Here is a 22,683-nt window from a genome sequence, read left to right as displayed (position 1 = left end):
ACAGTTCCCGATCAAGATGTCAAAACAGGACACACTCAGGTTACATAGTACAAATTTGAATTGGAGTTCCCATTTTTATTTCCAAAGCTGTATCTACTTTACTTAAATTATCATGAATCCTTGAAAATATGGTTCAACGTGATCAACGAGTAGAAGTCGAATTTCGTTATCCGTCGCCATCCTTAATTCCAAGATTGCGGCTTTAACTCAGCTTTATACTTTGATTATCGTTTACTCCAGATTTTCTAATAAAAAATTAAAGATAAATCAAATCGGGCCAGAATGCCCAAATATTATTAAAAACCTCCCGGATTTTGCTCGGTTTAATTCGAACTTTTTGCTCAACAGATTGAATGTCTTTTTAATTTTGAAAAATTCAAACTGAACATAAATTTTGTTTAACCTGCTATACTGCTGCTGTGATTCAAGGAAAACTTAAAATCTCACTTTCCCTTCTTTCTTTCAAAAAAGCAAAGATTTTGTTCAGATTTGCTCGTTTTATTTAAATGTTTTTTTAAATCGATTTGAATTGCCCGACCGTGTGGTACAAAGTGTGGTGTGCTTAAAGATCATCGTCCTTTTAAACAACTATTTTAAAAATATCTTGCTCAATTTCATCTGATTCAAAAAAGCAATATTGAATTGCTTCGAATCTGTTTCGACGTGTTTTGTCCCAGATTTCACAGCAACCTATTCTCTTTGGAGATAAACGCCCTAGTAGCGCAAGTCATCTGATGTCCTTTCAGTCATCGGTGAGATATTGAAAATTAGAAAGACCACTACTTGAAAACCATCTTGTTATAAATCATCTGGTGAAATCATCTGGTTGAAAATCAACTCAAAAACATGAGGGGCATTAAGATGGCTGAAAAAGAAGGAAATTGAAATAATAGCTTTTGTGTTATTATGAAAAAACTAACAGAATATTCGACCGAATATTCCGCCTAGCCTAGCTGTGGTGTCAGCTTTAAAAAGAATAGCGAAAGCCGCCATCTTTTTATGTTTGGGGATCGACTGATTGTGTGTTTTTTCTTCGGAAATTCCAGCTTGCAGTCTTTTTTAAGAGCGAAAACGATTTTTGTTTTAAATATCCAACATCTCAATCCGTTTTGGATCTTCTTCAGGGATCAAAAAGTGTCGTTTTCGCTCTAACATAGACTGCAGGCCGAAATTTCCCAAGAAAAAAGCCGCCATATTGGATTGAGCGAAATCCGACTTCTTCTAGTTTAATGCCTTTCACCCAATACCCATTATGTGGGGGATTCATGTGGTTTTTAGTGGTTAAAACCATTTTAAAGTTCAGTGAAAGCCGCCATCTTGGATTTTGTTTAAAAAATGGCGTTTGATTACAAACTTCGACTTCTAATCGTGTAGCCCTTTCACCCAATACCCAAATTGTGGGAGTTTCATGCGATTTTCAGTGATTAACAGCATTTTGAGGTTCAGTGGAAGCCGCCATTTTGGATTTCGAGGTGCACCTGATAGTAAAATTAGACTTCTTCTAGTTTAGCCCTTTAGCCAAGGTTGCATGCGATATTAGTTATAAACAGCATTTAAAGGTTCAGCGAAAGTCGCCATCTTGGATTTCAAGATGGCGTCTTATAGAGAAAGTCGAGATCAAGCCATTTTGCCCAATGACCATATTGTGGGAATTTCAAGTGATTTTCAGTGATTAAAATCATTTTAATGTTTATTGGAAGCCGCCATCTTGGATATCAATATGATGCCCGTAGCGAAATTTGTCGTCTACTCGTTGATCCCTTTCAATTAATACCCATATTGTGGGAGCTTCAAGCGATTTTCAGTGATTAAAACCATTTCAATGTTCAGTGGCTATAGTCCTTACAAAATTTAGCTGACCATATCAAAACTTAGATTGTTACTTGGGAGGCGACTAAAATAGATTATCGTATTCGCACTGTTGGTACAAATTTTAACATGCTTGTTTTTATCAGCTATTAGATTCCCATTTGAGCATTCAGTATTTTCATCTCGAATAGAGTAATATAAGAAAAGCTAAGTTTCGGTTGAATTCAAATTCAAATCAAGTGTTTTCCGGATGACAACATAAGGTTAATAATTCGTCCAAAAGATCAACCAAAATATATTTTCACCATTTAAAGTATTGTAGATGGCTCTGCAGTACTTGATTCCAACAGATATACTTTAAAAGCTGATTTGTTGTTCCAAGACACACATTAGTTACCATAGCTACACCCATAGAAGAGGTTGCAAAAATCCAATGCCTTTTTAGCAAATCTCTGTGCCGATAATGCTCTGAAATGTGCACTGTGCCGAAGACGGTATGTTTGAAAAACCGTAACTGGCATAAGGACTTGACTTCCAACCAAAATAATGACCACTACATTCAAGCGAAACAAGAAAAACATTTTATGGGATTTCCTTCCTATTGGATAATTCATCCCAGAAACAAGAAAATAAAAATTAAAACCACAGCGCTGTAGTGAGAATCGAACTCACATCACCAATTGTATCGTCATGCCAGTCCGACATTCTAACCAGTGTACTATTCGAGCTTCATGCAGGACGAGGTATATTTGTCATAGGCTTTCTGTTACCGATCAATCACAAAAAACGTACAACAGCGGCTTCCCGGCGTTTGGCCTCCTTTCAATGCATTCCTTTGCCTTAAGATGGAAACGGGAAAGGGAACGGGAGTGAAGGAACGGGAAACCCATTGAATGAGAACTGTGCTTTGCTTACTGCCTGCTATTACATACACACGCTACATATACACAGCTGCTAAAGCCGGGCAGCTTGGCCGGTGTTGTTTGCCTGTGAATTGAAGGAATGTTTTTGTTGTTGCTTTTGCTACATACACACGCACAGCTTAGCCGTGTTTGCCGGTTGATTGAATTAGAAGGATGTTTTTGTTGTTGCTTTTGCTACATTCACACGCACAGTGCTCGGTTCGCTGGCTGCCTGGTGTTGGCCGGTATTTATTTCCATCCTTCTTCGGCTTGTGATGCGATGGGGAGGGACGCGAAAACGTTTTTATTTTGTTTCATTCAGACATACGCAATTCGGTTGCGCTGGGAGGTTAATGCCGGTGGGCGCAAATCGAATCAGTGCCGGTCGCGTTATCTTCTTGTACCAATGATGCTATGAAATTGACTACACGCCATTGGCACAGAGGCTGAATTTTGGGTGTAGATGCATGAATCTTGTTTCCGGAACCCTTAAGATGGCGTCGCTATCATCGAAGGTCCATATAGAATAATAATTGTTCGTGGCAAAGCCTTCTTCTTTATTTTAAAGAAACGGTATCTTTGCTGGTAGTATGTATTGGGAATTTATTGCAGTTGACAAAGTGTCGAGATCTGCGGATAACAGTGTAATTGGAGAAAGGTTCAAATTTAGCCTGGGAACTATGCATGGGCTGTTGAACTTGGGTGTTCTTGCCCGCGCTGCGACACCTTGGCGATGGGAAATAAGGAATGTATCGAAAATAAGTTATAAGTTATAGGACATCACTTTTCGCCGCTAAGGTCGATAAATTCTATGAGTCAACTATGTGTGGATCAAGCGTAGTGGGCTGATGCCAAATCCGGCCAGAACAATGGTGGAGTCGTATGTTTCTTATATAGTGGCAGCAACCTTTTCTGCAAACACTCCTTTTGGTAGATATCGGCATTTATTGTTCCTTTTGTAAAGAAACTCAAACGACTTCAATCCGCAGGAGCAGATTGCCTGCCACACAAGCACTTTATGGCCAAATTTTCCCACCTCAATCGACTTCTCGTGGTCACTCACATCCTCTCCAATAAAGTCTGCTTCATTTAATATTGGAACAAATTCTTTTGCTCATTGTGGCGCTCCTAGTGGACGGATTTGGAAACTTTTTTCACCCACGTGTCGGGAAATTCATTACCTTTCACCATGTATTTATGGCATAACACCAAACGATAGCATTTTGTAAACAACCGCCATGGAAGCCGAACGGAGAGATCAAATTGTGCACAGTTTTCTTACGAGTACGAGTACGAGAATTTCTTCGAAACAGCAATGAATAATTTTTTTAATTTTTTTTTATGAAAGAGTAAAGAAAATGCTACATTTGTATGAAAAACAAATTATGAATTCGTTAATAAATGACTGAACTACACGCAATTGTCTGTGTTCCAATATTAAATGAAGCAGACTTTACATCCGTCGAACTTGGTCAGCACTTGGTCGTACAGCTTTCGAGCACGGATTCTGGCCACATTGTTCTGCTTCAGCGTCCGATTTGGCTGTTTGCTGGCTCGGAATGACCTTATTCCTTCCCGGAGACGAATTCGTCGCACCGTACTGTGAGCGGCCTGGAACTTATTGGCCAAATCGCGGTCTGAAAGATTGGGATTCCTCTTGACGGCCTTGATGACTTTCCCACGCAGTTTCCGGTCGACAGTTCCATTCCGACGCTTCGAATGCGGCTTCCGAGCCGTCGTCAATGTTTCCTTGTACTGCTTGATAACACGCCATACGGTATTTCTGGGCATTTTAAGCTGTTTAGCTAGCTTCGATGCCGACAACAATGGATTTTCAAGAAAACTGTGCACAATTTGATCTCTCCGTTCGGCTTCCATGGCGGTTGTTTACAAAATGCTATCGTTTGGTGTTATGACATAAATACATGGTGAAAGGTAATGAATTTCCCAACACGTGGGTGAAAAAAGTTTCCAAATCCGTCCACTAGGAGCGCCACAATGAGCAAAAGAATTTGTTCCAATATTAAATGAAGCAGACTTTAGCTGCAGTGTAGAATTGTGGTCCCGGAAGAGTACTGGAATCCTCTTTTACATAAGTTTCATCGTCCATGAGAATGCACGCATTTGGCTTCTGCAAAATCCGATTGTACAGCTTCCGGGCTCTGGTTTTGGCTCGTGATTTTTGTTCAACCGTTTGTTTGGACACTTTCTGCTTCTTGTATGTTTTCAGGTCGTTTCGCTTCTTGATCCGCTGTACCATTCCGATCAATGTCCAAGCTTTTTTGCCAAATCCCGTATGGACATCGATCGATTCCAGTTGATGAGGTTGATTACCTAACGGTACAGATTTGGATCAGATGGTCCTGGTTTTCTGCCTCTTCCTGGCAAATCATCGAACGTTTAGTGTTCCCCAAACTTGTGGATGGTGGATTTTACGCTCGCCGGATGAATGCCGAAACGTTTCGCCACTTCATTCATCGAGATGCCCTTCTCTCGCATCCAGGTGTCCAAGTGTTCGCGACATTTTGGGAGAAATGAATGTTTCAAACATAAACAAAGCGCTGGTTCACTCTTGACAGATCAAGATGCTACATACAGGTGTGCACAGTGCATGGCCGTAGGAACGGGGGGGGTTTTGGGGGTTAAACCCCCCCCCATGAAGGTTCAAAAATGCCTAGTGATTTTTTTTGCTTATCATAAAATAAACTAAATTTTGATGAACAACTAAAATGATTCAAAAGTAACATTCTCAAGTCCAAAATCTCGAAATCTCATTCCAGGACCACATTTCTACAACAGTTTAAAAAAAATTCATTTGTTGATTGTAGTTGAATCCCAAATTTTGAATCCTATAGGGTTAGACTAAGCTTACTTGATTGTCCGGATTTGCCCAGATTTTCTCACTCTATTTGCAAAATCAAACGAAAACTTTAGTTGAGTCCTTGGAATTGTGTATTTTGCGTCCAAATCATTTTTTGTGAAAATAAACATTAAACATTTTTTGGTAGCCTTAAATATGATATTGAATCGGCTTATGTGTTTGAATAAAATAAAAACAGTTTTTCATCTTGATTTAAATGGAATAATTCCGAAATTTGCTTGCATATTGGGCGGATTTTCAAGGTAAATTTTGAAACAATATGCCCTTATTTCGAAAGGTTTTAAGATAAAATTGCTTGGATTAGCCCAGCTAGGAAACTTTGCGGAAAAATATTTAGTAAATATCTAGTTTATTGTTCTTGATTTAAGTTTGGATCAGTTTGAATATTGAACATTCAAACCATTTTTAAGATTTAGATCTGAAACATAAGAAAAATTCATAAGTCCAGAATTGAAAAATGTGAAACAATATCATCAGTCACAATTTGATTTTTATTTATAAGTTCAACAACGAAAAAATAATATAAAAAATCATATTGAAAACCACAAATTCAGAATCAAATAAGAGATTTCTGGTTAAGGGTTCTGTCACAAGTTTCGCTTTTTATTCCAAATTTATAGGATTTCTTATCTAGACTTTAGATTCAGGTTTTAAATTTAGGTTCAATGTGCAGATTTCCGACTTGGAACAAAATCAATGTTTAAATATCAATATTAGAATTTTATTATGCAAATTGAAGGAATTTATTAAATTTAAATTTAAATTAAATTAAAATTTTCAATTCCTCAACGTCATTTAAGGAAAACAAACCTAGTAAAAATCACATATTCAAAAATAAGAACTGAATTAATTTCAAAAAATTTGTTTTTTTTTAATAATCTAGATTTTCATTTTCAAAACTTTAAGCAGGATTTAAATTACCAAACATAAAACAATAATTGATTATTTTTGAACTTGTTTTTCATCCTCAGCTAAAAATTCAGCTAGATATTTTATTTAACATTATTTACGTAGATTGATGATTATTTAAAATCAAAGGTTTAAACTAAAATCCTTTATTTGAATCGAGTTTACAAGAGTATAAAATAAAATTTATTTGAACCATAACACTATTTTTTTTTAATTTTTTTTTAGAATACTTAACATTTTTATTCATGCTTAAAAATGTGATGCTTGTGGTTCAAAAGAATTAGCTTGCTCATTTAAATGATTAAAAAAGTAGTTCTTTTTTCTAAATGAAGCGTTCAAAAGCCTTTTTTTGGCTTATTTTCAAAAAAAATAAATCACTTATAATGCAAAATAACTTAAATCTGAATAATTCGTACTTAGAACAAATACTTTTTTCACTTCTGCATTGTGCATGCATTTTTCAAGCAAAAATGGTTCAGAAAAAAATTGTCATCAAAACCCCCCCCCCCCCCCCCATGAGCCGGTTCTTCCTACGGCCCTGGCACAGTGTGTGCGTTCACGCGTTAGTAAGTAGAATGCCCTAATATGTTCATAGTTAATTTTCGATATACTCTTTATAGTAGCTGTGCCACATCGGTTGACCATCGATGGTGATTGCCTTCCTTGATGGTTTTTAACCTTCTATGATCACAACTGATATGTATCAGTTCTGAGAGATGTGTACAGGTTACAATATGATTTTTAGTTTTTCGCTTTGCGTAGAAGAACAAAATCATTACTAAGTAACCACAATGAGCTGTCCTGCATGTGCTACGGCTTTTTTCAACATTTGGTCCTGGTATTTCTTCAGATTTTCCTTCTGAGAGATTCATGATCATCTATCATTATCAACAATGATTGAAATACAGTTGTTAGCGAATGATTGTGAGAGCGACGTTCAAAATGTATCATCAAGTATGTCGATCACCGTTGATTAGCCACGTGACGAAAAGCAACTGATGGGGCATGGTATATCTTTATGTATCTAGTTAGTGTTGATGTTCGACAAATATTCAACGGATACGTTCACCACGTGCCTATCACAGCACTCGGAGGTAAAAGTATTCTAGCTTGAAACGAATCCTGATTGCTTTTCTTGAGCGATTTTCCGAACATTGGTACAAATTACCCTAAATTTTTGGTTTTCGGTATCGCAATAATTTCGTGTTTGCCGTTTATAAGTTGTGTAGAAGGATATTAAAATGAGTATAAAGAGAAAATTCGTTGTAAGTTTTCATTATTCTTCTCTTATTTTATATTTTTCGAAATACATCTTGTTGACAGAAATTCAAGGGGAAAGGAGGAGCAGTGTGCAGCTAATATTGTACTCATTTGCAAACGGTTAAATTCAAAACGGAACATTCTTAGTCCTAGTTTAACTACTTTAAAAATAAGTCCATCAAGGCGTGATGCGCTCTTCAACATTATTCAAAATTGAACATCGTAAATACCATAAAAATTCGAATTAACGTTACAATCTAAGATAGGGCAACATTCTTTGTTCTTCAAAAAAAAATGTATTAAGATAGAACTTTTTTAAATTTCAATCACAGCGTCACAGCATCCACGGCATGATGGAGGAAGAGAACGTGGTCCGGCCGCACCAGGAGATAGCAGCGCTATCGCTGGAGGAGAAAAAATATCTCCTGGCGGTTGAACGGGGCGATGTGGCCAGCACGCGAAGGTATGCTGCAAATTTATTCCATTTTCAAGATTCCCGTCTTCTTCCTTTCACTTAACTAAAAACTATTTTCTTCCCACCCAGAATCTTGGAAAAGGCGGAAGCCGAGGGACACATCAACATCAACTGTGTCGACCCGCTCGGAAGATCCGCCCTGCTGATGGCCATCGACAACGAAAACCTGGAGATGGTCGAGCTGCTCATCAATCACCGGGTCGATACGAAGGACGCCCTGCTTCATGCCATCTCCGAGGAATTCGTGGAAGCCGTCGAGGTGCTGCTGGATCACGAGGACAGTTGCCACAAAAATGGGGATCCACATGTAAGTTTACTCAAGAGAGGAAGCGGGGAAAACATTCCTGCTAATGATATCCTACTTGCTTGTTTCTTGTAATCGGCAGAGCTGGGAGGCACTTCCGCCCGATACGGCCACCTTTACGCCGGATATCACTCCGCTCATTTTGGCGGCCCACCGAGATAACTACGAAATCATCAAGATTTTGCTGGATCGCGGAGCAACGCTGCCAATGCCGCACGATGTGAGGTAAGTGGTACCTAATTTTCAAACAAACGAAACGAAACGAAACGAAAAGTCAACAGCTTAAAAGTCATTCCGGACAAATTAGCTAATGATATGACGTGGGAAAACTCCAGGAAATCAAATCCTCCCCGGAATTAACATACTACCCCCTAGCGAAACATTTCAGTCACACAGACACATGTCATTGTTCAGCAATTTAATTGCTGAAATAAATTATGCTCACTGACTGCCAAGATAATCTCTGCCTCATCCCTCCAAGTATGTAGTCCAAGTTTATTCATCCCGAGGCAGCAGTCAGTAGGTAGCAGGTTGTTATGACAGTTTTAAAAACGTGAAAATGAAAGCCAGATCATGATGTCGCCGGTCTTCGGGAAAAACATCAGGGAACAGAGAATCAGGAGATTATTATACCGGCAAACAACAACAATCACCATAAAATGAAAAGTATATCTCGAACTTTTACTGCTACTCTTCGCGGCGGCGGCGGCGTCCCGCCATCGCTGTCATTGTGTCTGCTCATTAACGCTTCGCTTTCCGGGCATCAGATTTTCTTTTTTTTTTTATTTTAAATGTCAACAGATGGCGGAAGACACATTTCACTTCCTTCGAGGGAGAGATTTCGTTTTGAAATCCTTCCAAAACCTAGAAGAATTTGTATAACGCGTAGTCATCATCAGCAATACAGGTAATCCCACCGTGACAACATCCATTCAAACACATATTACAACTTGTGATTTATTGAAAAAGATATTGTCTTGGTTGGATTAATTGAATCGTTAAAGGAATATACGGTAGCAAAAAAAGATATTACCCAGACTCCAACTTGCAGTACCCACTAAACATGAAAATGAGAGTATTGAGTTCATTAAACAGTTTGAATCAGACAGTAGAAACTTCCAATAGATTAATTGTTAAAATTGGTAGAATTAAGTATGTTCAAAATAGAATTCACAATTATTTTAAATCCTCCATCAAGGTGCGGCTGTGATGACTGCGTAACCTCCCGGCAGGAGGACTCCCTGAGGCACTCGCGGTCCCGCATCAACGCGTACCGTGCCTTGGCCAGTCCCTCGCTGGTGGCCCTCTCTTCCAAAGATCCCATCCTGACGGCCTTCGAGCTGAGCTGGGAACTGCGCCGGCTGAGCTTCCTCGAGCACGAATTTAAGGTAAATATTTTCAATTACATTGAACCAACAGTAAATATTCAAAAGATGTTTTTTACTCTTCCAGAACGAGTATCAGGAACTCCGGAGGCAGTGTCAAGACTTTGCAACGGCATTGCTTGATCACACGAGGTCCTCACATGAGCTGGAAGTGCTGCTGAATCATGATCCCACGGGTCCGGCCTTTGAGCATGGCGACCGGATGCACCTTAATCGACTAAAGTTAGCCGTTAAATTAAGACAGAAAAAGGTAATTGTTTTTTTTTTCTTTTAATCTGAAAAAAAGCAGGGTAATTCCATTTTAAACTACAAAGTCACAAAAACAATCTGTTGTAATCTCAGTTGTACTGAGCTCAGCTTAGAAAACTAACAGCATCAACAAACCACATTCGCTCAGAGGGTGAAAATGAAACCAAAGTCAGCACCAATATCCGTACTACGTATACGAGATTAACTCTGAGGTGAAGCGATGGCAGTTGGTCAACTTTAATCCTCCTCCCACACCTCATTGGGTTTGCCGTTTAAAGCTATTAGAAAAGTTGCGCTGTGATTCTTTACTTTGTGACATTCAGCTCCAGGGTAAATTCAATTACCCACAAGGTGTTGATCCGTGGGAAAGTTGTCCTCATCTGTCTCTGGGGCGGGTAAGGAGTAAGACAAGTTGAAACTTTAAAATTAGACAATGTTTATAACAAGTTTGTAAATGGTTTTTATTTAAAAACCTCTTCCCCTCAAATAAAGTTTAAATATAAGTTTCTATTGAAATAACGCATATCTATTCGAAATATAAACCTCATACAAAACAGATGGACAGATCTTAGTTATGAACTTTAATGCTGATATGGAAGATTCTTGTATCACCACGGATACATACTGCGAGTTTTCCTTTAAATTTAAGTTTTGAATTCTTAAATCATACATCTAACAATTCACTGTTGAAAAAAAAAATGCAGTTTTTGCTCTCACCTAGGGGCCAGTCTTCAAATCACCAAGACAGGACCTCAAAATTAGATTGCAAAAAAAGCTCAAACTTGCATTTCAATAGCTTCTGAGATGAAGATTTCACATTCAGTTAAGGTCAGAGTAGGCGTTTGCTGAATTGTCAAGACGTGTTTTTTCGGCAGTGAAAATTTTCGCTAAATTCAAAAGAATGTTTCATATATTTTTTTAGATTCTTCCAATCAAAAACAGTGAAATTGATTGTGGTGCGGGAGTGAAATCGCTTTTGTATAGGGTAAGAACATTATATATCGAACTTAATCTTTGGGAATCATCGTATTTGTGGCCAATAAATATAAACGAAATGTTTTTGGATTAAAATTTTGATTGTGTTGCTTAAACTTGTTTCTCATCTTCAAATTGATTTTTTTTCGCGGAAATATGTTTTAAAATCATCATTTAAGCACTTTTATTAAAATTTGCTTTTGTCCCGGTTTTTGAACACAATGATTCTAATTATAAAACACGTGAACATTGAATGTCATTGTATTTATTTAGGGGTATTTCGCTTGATAGCGTGCTTTGCAGGGGCGATTTTGGTTGAACTAGCAACCAAAAATCACTTTGTATGTATTTCCAAACATCATCTAGTCGAAAAACCAAGCCAAAATTTGAACACATATTCTAGTTTCGGGGCTTGAGATATAGCTCAGTTGGCAAGTCTGTTGTCTTCTGAGCCGATGTCCGCGAGTTCGAGCACTCAGTTGTACCGGATAAGTATTTTAATAACGATCCGGCAACTGTAACGTATATATGATAAAACGACTATAATTGAAACAAAAAAAAATCTAGTTTCGGAGATTGTGGCTTTAAAAATCCGAAATTCTTGATAAAAATTTAAACAGAGGTGGAAAATGCTTCAACAGTGGCATAACGATTTTAAATTCATTTATCTAACGTATTTTTTTAAAATTGTTAGAGTTTAACTTGCGTTCAATATCTTGTATCTGTTCATATTCAGCTAGAAATCATTACAATACCAAAAATGCACAATTAAATAAGGCATTGATTTCGAAAACCATTTTTCTACTCATGACCATTATACAAACTCGAAAAACGTATATAGTTTCCTGATATGATTCAAAATCAATACTATTTCCGGTAAGTCATCCATAAATTATCCAAAATGAGGAACCTTATTTAGAATAAGAAATTAGCTTGAAAATGAATTTTATATAGTCTTGTTTAATAATTTTGAGTCAGTATTTCCAAACCACCAAAAAACGAATGCGAAATAAAATTTCGAAAAAAAACCAGAATTCAAAGCTTTTAACATAAGAGTCAGTGAACAGAAATAGAATATTGAAACAAGAGTCCCAGATTAAAAAAGAAAGTATGTATTTCCGAATGTAAAAAAAAAATTCAAGATCAGGGCATAAATTGACCATGGTTAAAATTGTTCATCAAAATGATAAAATATTATAGTAATATTATGAAATATTATAAAAGGAAAAAAATATTATAATCAAAGCACATATTTATCCATGAATTTAATTTGACGAATAGAAGAACATAGATCATTTTATTGCAAAAGTGCCAGTGATCAAAGTCTGTGATGAAATCATTTTTCTATTCGGAATCTTCCTTTTGTCAAAATAAAAGGCCAAAAAAGTTCATTCAAAACTTATTCTGACAAAGAACAGATTAGGAATTTGGATTTCTTGAATTATACAGAAGAAACTAATAAAAAATTATTTTAAAATGTTTTTCCACAATTTGAACCGTTCTAATACCTTTGAAATTAAGTGCTCCAGTTATGTTCAGTTATGCTTTGATTTAGATTTGAATTACTCTAAATGTCAATGTAAAACCAAAAAAAAAAACCGAGAGCAAAAAAGTTAGACTCTTCCGTTCCAACCATCAACCATACGGACATAATAAAAAGTTTTCTAAATATCGTGGTTTACTAAAATAAAATTAGTCAGTATTTTGTTACAATAAAATTCGATTTTTCAATTGTGCCAAGTATCGAAGTTTTTCTAAATTACATCCGGTGAAGGTTATCCACATCTTGACGTATCAAGAAACATTGAATTCCAAGTTTTGCTGTAAATATTGAAAGCACAAGTCAAATACTGATTTAGTTGAAATTGCGCATTTAAATGAAGCATTAAAGTTGATGCTTCGAATCAATTTTCAAACTTTTGAAAGATTTATTGAAAATCATGATCATTTAAAAACAGAAAATTTTAAATAATTAAACTAAGTGAAACATTCAATTATATTTATAGGTTTCCAAGAAGATCATGTTTTCAGAACAAAAATTACATCATAAAAAAAAACAGACAAACTTACAAAAATAAATTCAAAAAAGAAATTCGGATAAATTTTTTGGAAATTTGAACAACAATGTGAAACTGAAAAAAATTAGTATTTTTTAACATTAATAAGGTAATTTTTTCCAATGAAAACTTTTACCATTTTAAATACTTATTTATCAAATTTAATTGATAACTCAAGGGAATAGCGGTTTTGTTGTCTATGATTCATTGATTGATTTGGAAAATTTTGGTTTCGAATCATTTATCAGATTTGCTTTGGCAGATTTGGAATTTGGCTTTGTTTTTCAATTCTCAGATATTTATTGTATTAAAAAAATAATTTTCTTGGAAGTAAGCTTCCAGGAAGATAATTTTATTAAACCTAAATTTTTGAGAGGAAGAACATACACTGCTGGCGTAAAGTTTGGGATCACCCCCTCAAAAACATGAAAACATTGATCGGCCATATCTAAGCCATCTTATTACATATTGCAATTCTTTTGATCTCGTTCCAGAGATCGTGAGCAAAACCTTCTTTGAAAGTATTTAACAGTATCTTAATATTGAGTTTATATGACTTAAATTAAGCTTAAAGCTGGGACGAACTTAAAATTCAAACCCGATCATTTCAGGGTGGTATGGACCAAATTTCAAAATTCGAGTTGCATTCCAATCCTTTTTTCATATTTGTTTAAAAAAATTGTTTTATTTTGTGCGAAATATTTGCAATGTACTTAAAATATATTAAACTAGATGACCCGGTAAACTTCGTTTTACCCGTTACTTAATAAATTGTTGTAAAATGTTTACAGTTCTTTATCTTCTTCGTGCTCGTGAACCAGTTTTCATGAAAATCGTCTTCAAGTTGTTCGAGTTTTGTCCCGTTTCTAGTTGATTTTGAATAGGAGCCCCCTTCCATAAAAAGTAATAATCTCGAAACTATTATAAAAACCATCGCTGGCCCGAAAAACCCTCGGATACCAAATTTCGCTTCTTTCCAACCGACCACGATACGTGATGGTATTACAAAGAAAACGCCTCCATTTTTATATATAAGATGGGGAAAAGAGGTAATTTTGTATGGGGACCCTTCTTCCATAAAAAGTCAGATTCTTGAAACTATTATACGAACCATCTCTGACCTGAAAAACCCTCGGATACCAAACTTCACTTAATTCCGACCGACCATTCATACGTGATGGTGTTACAAAGAAAACGCCTCCATTTTTATATATAAGATAGCTACTTAAGCCATCGTCATCAAAAACTTGGGACCACCCTGTAGTATAATGTTGCGGCCAAAAGTTTAAGATCAGTCTTCTGCAAATTAAACAAATTTAATATTTTTATAAGTAGGAAAAAAGGATTCCAATGCAACTCGAATTTTGAAATTTTGTCCACTCCACCTTGAGATGATCGGGTTTGCATTTTGGGTTGGGTTTTTGAAAAATGTCCCAACTTTAATGATGATGATGGCCCTCCACTATCCCCCGTACATGGGAACTTGGGCTGGATTATCTTAAAAGATATTTTTAATTATGTCTCTTTGACTTTTTGATCTGTTGATTTGCTTCATTTTTCTGAATGTTATTCCCATGTACGTCCATCATTGCCTTTTTATTTTTTTCCTTGTATTTGCTGTTGCTGTCAACTTTTGAACAGGGACCATCTGAGAAAAGGGACATTTTAGGGTAAAACCCCTTCCCACACACACATGAGTCCATTTTCAGGGTTTTACCGCGCCCCAGATCGCGTTGCTTTTGCTAATTTTTCATGTGCGGCCCAGAGACGTTTGTTCAGTTGTTATAATCATCATCAAGTAGTTTAATTACTAACTTAAACTATATACTTATATTAGTTTTCACGAACGCCAAACATTTATTTTTAAAACTAGTAAAGTTTTCTTCTCTCTTAATGTCCATTGGTAAAGTGTTGTACAATTTTATTCCTTGGTAGAACAGCGAATTCTGTGAAGACGCTAACAAAAATGATGCAGCTCTTATTTCACTGGCAAATCGAGTTCCATAACGATGCAGGTCAGTTCCTCTGATTATTCTCTCTTGTAGATATTCTGGTGCAATTTTTTTTACTATTTTGAATATCAGGATCATAGTATGGTACGTAACTCTTTGCCTTATTGAAAGCCAATGTAATGCAGCCAACATATCCCGTATAGGGGTTCTTCGATCACACTTTAGAATCAGTCTCATAATTTTATTTTGAAGCCTTTGTCTTCTAGCCATTTGCTGATCGTTTGCAAAGCATATTATAGAAGGGCAAAAGTCAAAATGTGGTGATATGATTGCCTTGTACAGGTAAATGAGACTCCACTGCGACAAATCTTTACGAAGACGACACAAAATACCGAATTTTTTGGCAATTTTCTTAACAGAATAATTGATGTGGCTTTTAAAATTCAATCTTTCGTCGATACAAGATACTTGATTTCTTTGACTATTTCCAGACGTTCACCATCGATACATACATTGATAATATCACAGTTTAAAGGCTTGTTGGAGACGATCACACATTTTGTTTTCGAGACATTGAGTTTCGACATTTTAAAATCCAGCCATTTGCTTAAGTTGCTAAGATCACAGTTCAGTTTTTCTACAGCAACATTAACATTATCACAAGCAATAAATATCACAGTATCGTCAGCAAATAAATTGATATCACAGTGTTTAAGAATTCTTTTCATGTCGTTAATGTATAAAATAAAAAGCAAAGGTCCTAAAACACTTCCCTGGGGTACACCGACCATTGTTTCTTTGGTATTAGATATCACAGTAGCGTATTTTGTGCATTGATATCGACATTTTAGATACGATTGAAACCAATTGAGAGCTGTTTCCTTTATACCATATTTCCGCAGAGTTTTTATCAGATTTGTGCGTGAAATCGTTTCAAATGCTCGTTTCAAATCAAGGAATAGTGTGATAAGTTTCTGCTTTTTTTCCAGCTTTCCTTTCCATTTTGCCAATACTAAGTTTAGAGCGGTTTCACAAGAGTGGTATTTGCGATACCCACTTTGTTCTGGGACAAGCAATTTATTAATATCAATATAGTCAAGCAATTGGTCTTTTACTGCTATCTCCAAAACTTTCTCGTACACCGGTAGCATGTTAATTGGACGAAACTCCTCTGCTTTCGATGTTCCATTAACTTTCTCTATTGGAACAACCATAGATTTTTTCCAAGAGTGGGGAACAATTCCAGTCAACAGTGACTCGTTTATGAGGTTCAAAAGATTTTGGCCAATAACATCAAATCCATCTTTTAATATTCTGCAGTTCACCCTATCTGAACCAGAAGATGATCCCATTGTCCATACTATTTTTTTCAGATTATCAAGCGTGATTGGTGAAAAATTGGCAAACTAGCTTTGAGTGTAAGGTCCGCCAAGTGGTATTGGTTCGGGCTCTATCTTTATTGAATTGCTTATATCTTCGATGCTTTGAACAAAAAACTCGTTAAATTTATTTGCAATTTTAGTTTCATCTTGCTCATCTTCGCCGCAAAACTGGATAAACTTAGTTTTCAATACTTTTGGATTTATAAGGCTCTTAAGAATTTTCCACAGCTCTTTGTTTTCATCAATAGTACGCTGAATGAATTCTCGTTTTTTCCTCCGCAGGCAACATGCGTATTCATTTTTGTACGTTTTGTAAACTAACCATGAAAAGTCTGTGTTTAATTTCAAAAAATTTTTGTATGACTTGTCCCTTCATCTTTTCATTTGAACAAGTTCAATATCATACCATTTACTTGACTGTTGGGCTTTTTTATGTTTATCAGTTACCAGCTGATTTACACATATTTTCAAATGGTCTATTAAACAATCCGCCTTCTCATGCAAATCCTTGAACGACCGATTTAAGTTTGTTTCTTGAAGGCGTTCCCTCAGCAAAGCGAGCAGACTTTCGCGAGAGTAGTTTTTCCAACACTTTACCCCTATGGACATATCATCAACATCATCACATTTGTTTTCAACAGACAGACATAAAGTTTCCTGGTCAGATATTTTAAAATCATTGACAGCACAAACATTGATATCACAGTTCGAGAATACCAAATCAATCATTTTTTGGCTAGTACGTGTTATACGAGTGTAGTCTTTTACATGCTGTTTGAGGTAGTACGAGTTCATAATATTCTTTAAGTTTGAAGAATCATTCGAATTCAACCAATCAATGTTGAAATCTCCGATTATTATGTTGAATTTAGACAAATCAACAAATTCATCAAGCCAGTTTTCTTCCAATACCTTCAAAAAACTTGCATCACTTTCGTTTGGCGAATGGTAAAGGATACCGTATCGACCTGCAGTTATTCCACTTAAAACTTCAATTCCGAGAAACCAATTTTCATCTTTTTGTACATTTAGTAGGACCTTATATTTCATGCTTTCGTGAATATATATCATAACGCCTCCTGTGTGTCTCGAATCAGAATAACAACTCATGGATTTGAAATAGGGTATTTGAAAAATATTTCCGCCCAATGTTTCTGTTACATGCGTTTCAGAAAGCAGAACAAGTTTCGGTTGAATTGTGTGCATCATTAATCGAATTTCCTCATAATTGGTTGTCATACCACCACAATTTAAATAAATGATCGTTGATTGACTTTTGCTAGGCTTTAATGATTGCTATTGAGTGTATTCTACAAAACGCCGCTTATTTGCCACCAGTTTTTTGTAAACAGGACAATCCTCGCTATATGCAAAAAGATCGATAGCCAAATTCATTTTCCGTTCCGTGTTGATATTTTTGCAATTAATACAGCTTCTAAAATCGGACTTACAATCTGAGGTTCTATGGTTCAAAGCGCAACGTGAGCAGATTTCATCGTTTTTACAGTCTATGCTTTTATGTCCATAAGCACAACACTTGAAGCAACGTATTATGCTGAAGCATTCAACAACTCTGCATCTATCCCAACCAATATTTACACGGCCCATTTCAAGCATAGTTTCTTGTGTGGCCAAATTGACTTCTATGATTAATGTATATTGCGTATAATTCAGGAATTTACTGGCATAACTTGTTACAAGATTCAAATTATCGATTTTCAAATAATCGTTTTGGTCTATAAGGCATTGTTTTAAGTCTTCTGCCGATATTTTTTTCTGATAATCCTGTTATTTTAAGACGTGGTTTGTTTGATTTAGATATCGTAACATCATATTTTTGTCCTAGTAAACCCTGCACGTTTGAGACTACTGATTCTAAGTTATCGGAATTATCAACACCAAGAATGACTCTACCATTTTTTTCCTTCTCTTACTGTTTGAATTTTTACAGCAGATCTATCTACTTTCAAACGTAAATCTTCTTTAGTTTCTCTAGAGGTTTGTTCTACTTCTTTCGGCTTTACTATAACCATTGGTTCTCGTTTTTTTATTGGTGTTTTAACAAAAAATCGATTTTTACCTTTCAAAAGATCAGCAAATGTAGGAGTTTGGCTGCTATCTATAACAATGGGATCATCTTCTGGATTTTTTTCTAAGCGTGCTCGTTTTCTGGATCGTAAATTTGAACTAGGACCAGAAGGAGTACAAACATCTAAAACTTTTGCCGGTTGCCTTGCAAGATTTTTCAGATTTTCATCCAGCACATTTTTGACAGAATCAATGATTTTTTCTGCCTCTGATTTCATCATTTTTTGTAAATTTGCTTCGTTTTCTTTCAACTTTTGATCAATCTCAATTTTCAAAGTGTTAAAATTTTCATTTACGAATAACATGATATCATTTAGTTTCTTCTTCACATTATCGGTTCCGATTCGATTTTCACGACAATCTTTACACACAAATTTCATTGCGCGGTTTTTTTCCATACATTTCAGCCCATTATCATATAAGCCATGGCAGCATTTCACATGCAAGATTGAGCCACACGTCCCATAACATTTCACTCTTGCAGATTCATCTCTTATTGCTTTTGTGCACACACTACACGTCGAGGTTAACGACATTTTTACACCGAGTGTAGGCGCAGGCCACGCGCTTTGATATCACTTAGCGCTGCTCGAATGTGTTCACTTTCAACGAGGATATTCTCAAAACTTTATCTTAAGTTTAAGGACATTCACTCTTCGTCTTCCAACAAAACTTTTAAATCATTAGAAAGGAAATGAAAAACCCTTTCTAATCGTACGAAGTTTTTTATTTTTCAACTACTTTTTCGCGATAAAGACAGTTAAAAATAAACTCATTCCATAATGTAGATTAAGATGACTGAATGATTAGAGATAAGAAGCTGAATTTAAGTCATATAAACTAAATACTAACATTTTGTCAAATACATACAAAGGTGTTATTCAACAGTTATTCAAAATATTCTCAATTAGACATATTTTTATCAAAGATTCAAGCATAAGTTAAATATTATCTTCACTCTCATCTCAACTCCACAGTTCGTGTCTCATCCCAACGTGCAGCAACTGCTGGCCAGTATCTGGTACGAGGGACTTCCGGGCTTTCGGCGGAAAAATATGGCTCTGCAAGCACTCGAAATTGTGCGGATAGGTAAAATTTGCCAGCCACATTTTATTTGACAATATCTTTATTTCCGCTCTGAGAAAAAAAAAACCTTACCGAAATATTCCAACGACGGAAACCGGTTGGACGGACATGATAAGTCAAGTATCTAACCTCACATTTTTATTCTTTCGTTTTTTCCACAGGAATTCTTTTTCCCCTGTTTTCCATCTCCTACATCATCGCGCCGCACTCGACGTTCGGGCAGACGATGAGAAAGCCGTTTATCAAATTTATTTGCCACAGTGCATCGTATTTTACCTTTCTTTGTAAGTATTCGCTTTTCAGTATGCCTTTATTTTTTGACGTTTTTTTTTCGCCATTCAAATCACCTCAAAGGTAACGTTTTGTTATTGCTGATCCACTCTTTTTTTCTATTTCTGCGATAGCTGATTTGGGCTCCCGTAGGGTACCACTGTAAAAAAAATTACAGTATTCAAAAAAAAAATGAGCATTGTTCTACATAAGGATTATTTATCGACTGAAATTAAATCGGATGAACAAGCGGAAAACATTGAAAGATGATTTAATAAAAAGTTGTCAAACAAACATGTATACCAAATATTATTATTGGATTATCTATTGTTTACAAAACAAAAAATTGTGTTTGCCTTGAACTTGGTCAATCAGCAGTCAAAATCACGGAAAAATGAATAATAAAAAAAACCTGTTTGCGATGGGGTCAACCAGCTGACAAATTCACGAAAAAAAAATGAAAACCTGTAGTTGTTTAAATAAGTTTAGAGTTCGACGACACGGTAGCGATCATTCATTGAATGTTGGATTTCGTGCTATGTTTTGCAGTCGGAGTTATCCGTATAAAGTTTAACTGAAAAGCGGTTAGCGTGTAGAAAACCGTCAGATTTTATACTGATTTGACAGATCGCACAAATTTCGCAGTTATGAGTGCGCAGTCCAATTTTTTGCGATGCGAATGGTATTATTTCCTATAATAGACTATTCACCGTACACAACTCCTTTTTTAACTTCTCATATACGATTTGTTACATTTTAACGACAACATAATTGAATTCGACCAGCATATAAAGTATCAAAGACGCATTTATCGCATCAAAAATCTTCGTCATGCCAAATTAGTTAATTCTTAGGCTATGGAAAAATGTGTTTTCAATAATGTAGATTGTTTTTTTGTTTTGTCTGGGATTTTAACGCTCGTAATTAATTCAATCTCAATGAATACTAAAAATAATAATATTTCATTCCGATGACTTCATGTTTTGTCCTCTCTTGCAAAATAATGATTTGAAGATTGATTCAAGAATTTACTTCTTAACTTTTCAATGAAATTAGTGAGTAAGAATGAATTTTTTAACTGTGTTTACTGCTCCGGTTAGCCTACCGCACGGAAGGCTACCGTCGCGCGATTAGAAATTTTCCCAGTAACCGCAATACAATTTTTATTGGAACGATGTTTTGTGGTGATTTCCTGGCCCTAAGGTTGGCGAATGGGAAGTAAATTTGATGGTGAAGCAAATGTGATAACATAAATTTAAGGAGCCACAATCCCATCCGGAGTGAAAAAACGAATTGTGGAAGAATTTTTCCACATTTTATTGAGTTTAACCGAATTGATTTGTTCAAAATTGTATAAAGTTAGCGATTATTTAAACAAAATTGATCTTTACAGTTTTGCTGATGTTGGCCTCGCAGCGGATCGAAACCGTCATCGGGAGCGTCTGGGGGGCGGATCTGATCAATCACGACGAAGAAGTGCCTACAAAACGAGGGGCAAGCCCCACCTTAATCGAGTGGCTCATCCTGTCATGGGTTAGCGGTAAGTTAAAAAAAAAAGCATACACAATTGATTTTGTCAAGTTCCATCTGAGAGTACTAAAAGCAGCAAATCATATAGCAAGAAAAAAACAAAAAAATATGAAAATATTTTTAGCCAGTAAACAGGTAAAAAATCTCGAACTTAAGAATGTCTGAAAGTCAGAAAGTCAGAAATTCAGAAGGTCAGAATGTCAAAAAGTCAGAAAGACAAAAACTCGGAAAGTAAGAAAATCAGAAAGTCAGATCGTCAGAAAGTCAGAAAGTCAGAAAGTCAGAAAGTCAGAAAGTCAGAAAGTCAGAAAGTCAGAAAGTCAGAAAGTCAGAAAGTCAGAAAGTCAGAAAGTCAGAAAGTCAGAAAGTCAGAAAGTCAGAAAGTCAGAAAGTCAGAAAGTAAGAAAGTCAGAAAGTCAGAAAGTCAGAAAGTCTGAAAGTCAGAAAGTCAGAAAGTCAGAAAGTCAGAAAGTCAGAAAGTCAGAAAGTCAGAAAGTCAGAAAGTCAGAAAGTCAGAAGGTCAGAAAGTCAGAAAGTCAAAAAGTCAGAAAGTCAGAAAGTCAGAAAGTCAGAAAGTCAGAAAGTCAGAAAGTCAGAAAGTCAGAAAGTCAGAAAGTCAGAAAGTCAGAAAGTCAGAAAGTCAGAAAGTCAGAACGTCCATAAGTAACAAAATCAGAAAGTCAGAAAGTCAGCAAATCAAAAAGTCAGAAAGTCAGAATTTCAGAAAGTCAGAAAGTCAGAAAGTCAGAAATTCAGAAAGTCAGAAAGTCAGAAAGTCAGAAAGTCAGAAAGTCAGAACGTCCATAAGTAACAAAATCAGAAAGTCAGCAAATCAAAAAGTCAGAAAGTCAGAATTTCAGAAAGTCAGAAAGTCAGAAAGTCAGAAAGTCAGAAAGTCAGAAAGTCAGAAAGTCAGAAAGTCAGAAAGTCAGAAAGTCAGAGTGTCAGAAAGTCAAAGAGTCAGAAATTCAGGAAGTCAGAAAGTGAGAAAGTCAAAAAGTCAGAAAGTCACAAAGTCAGAAAGTCAGAATATCAGAATGTCAGAAAGTCAGAAAGTCAAAAAGTCAGAAAGTCAGAAATTCAGAAAGTCAGAAAATCAGAAAGTCAGAAAAATGAAAAATCTTTATGTCAAAAAGTCAGAAAGTTAGTAAGTCAGAAAGCCAGAAAGT

General features: G+C 35.9%; 1 protein-coding gene across 4 annotated transcripts in view; it reads left to right on the top strand.

The window, feature by feature from the left end:
* LOC129745171 (transient receptor potential-gamma protein) overlaps positions 1 to 22,683 on the top strand; it is a 94,083-nt gene that overhangs the window by 35,461 nt on the left and 35,939 nt on the right. For all 4 annotated transcript variants that reach the window (XM_055738090.1, XM_055738089.1, XM_055738088.1 and 1 more), the window contains exons 3-10: positions 8,094 to 8,224; positions 8,306 to 8,543; positions 8,623 to 8,765; positions 9,739 to 9,928; positions 9,993 to 10,175; positions 19,606 to 19,717; positions 19,876 to 19,998; positions 21,378 to 21,524. In XM_055738090.1, coding sequence (XP_055594065.1) covers positions 8,094 to 8,224; positions 8,306 to 8,543; positions 8,623 to 8,765; positions 9,739 to 9,928; positions 9,993 to 10,175; positions 19,606 to 19,717; positions 19,876 to 19,998; positions 21,378 to 21,524 — 1,267 coding nt within the window. The remainder of the gene's footprint in view (positions 1 to 8,093; positions 8,225 to 8,305; positions 8,544 to 8,622; positions 8,766 to 9,738; positions 9,929 to 9,992; positions 10,176 to 19,605; positions 19,718 to 19,875; positions 19,999 to 21,377; positions 21,525 to 22,683) is intronic.

Source organism: Uranotaenia lowii, chromosome 2 (genome assembly GCF_029784155.1).
Source record: "Uranotaenia lowii strain MFRU-FL chromosome 2, ASM2978415v1, whole genome shotgun sequence".
Classification (NCBI taxonomy): Eukaryota; Metazoa; Arthropoda; class Insecta; order Diptera; family Culicidae; genus Uranotaenia; species Uranotaenia lowii.
This window is presented reverse-complemented; position numbering and strand designations above follow the sequence as displayed.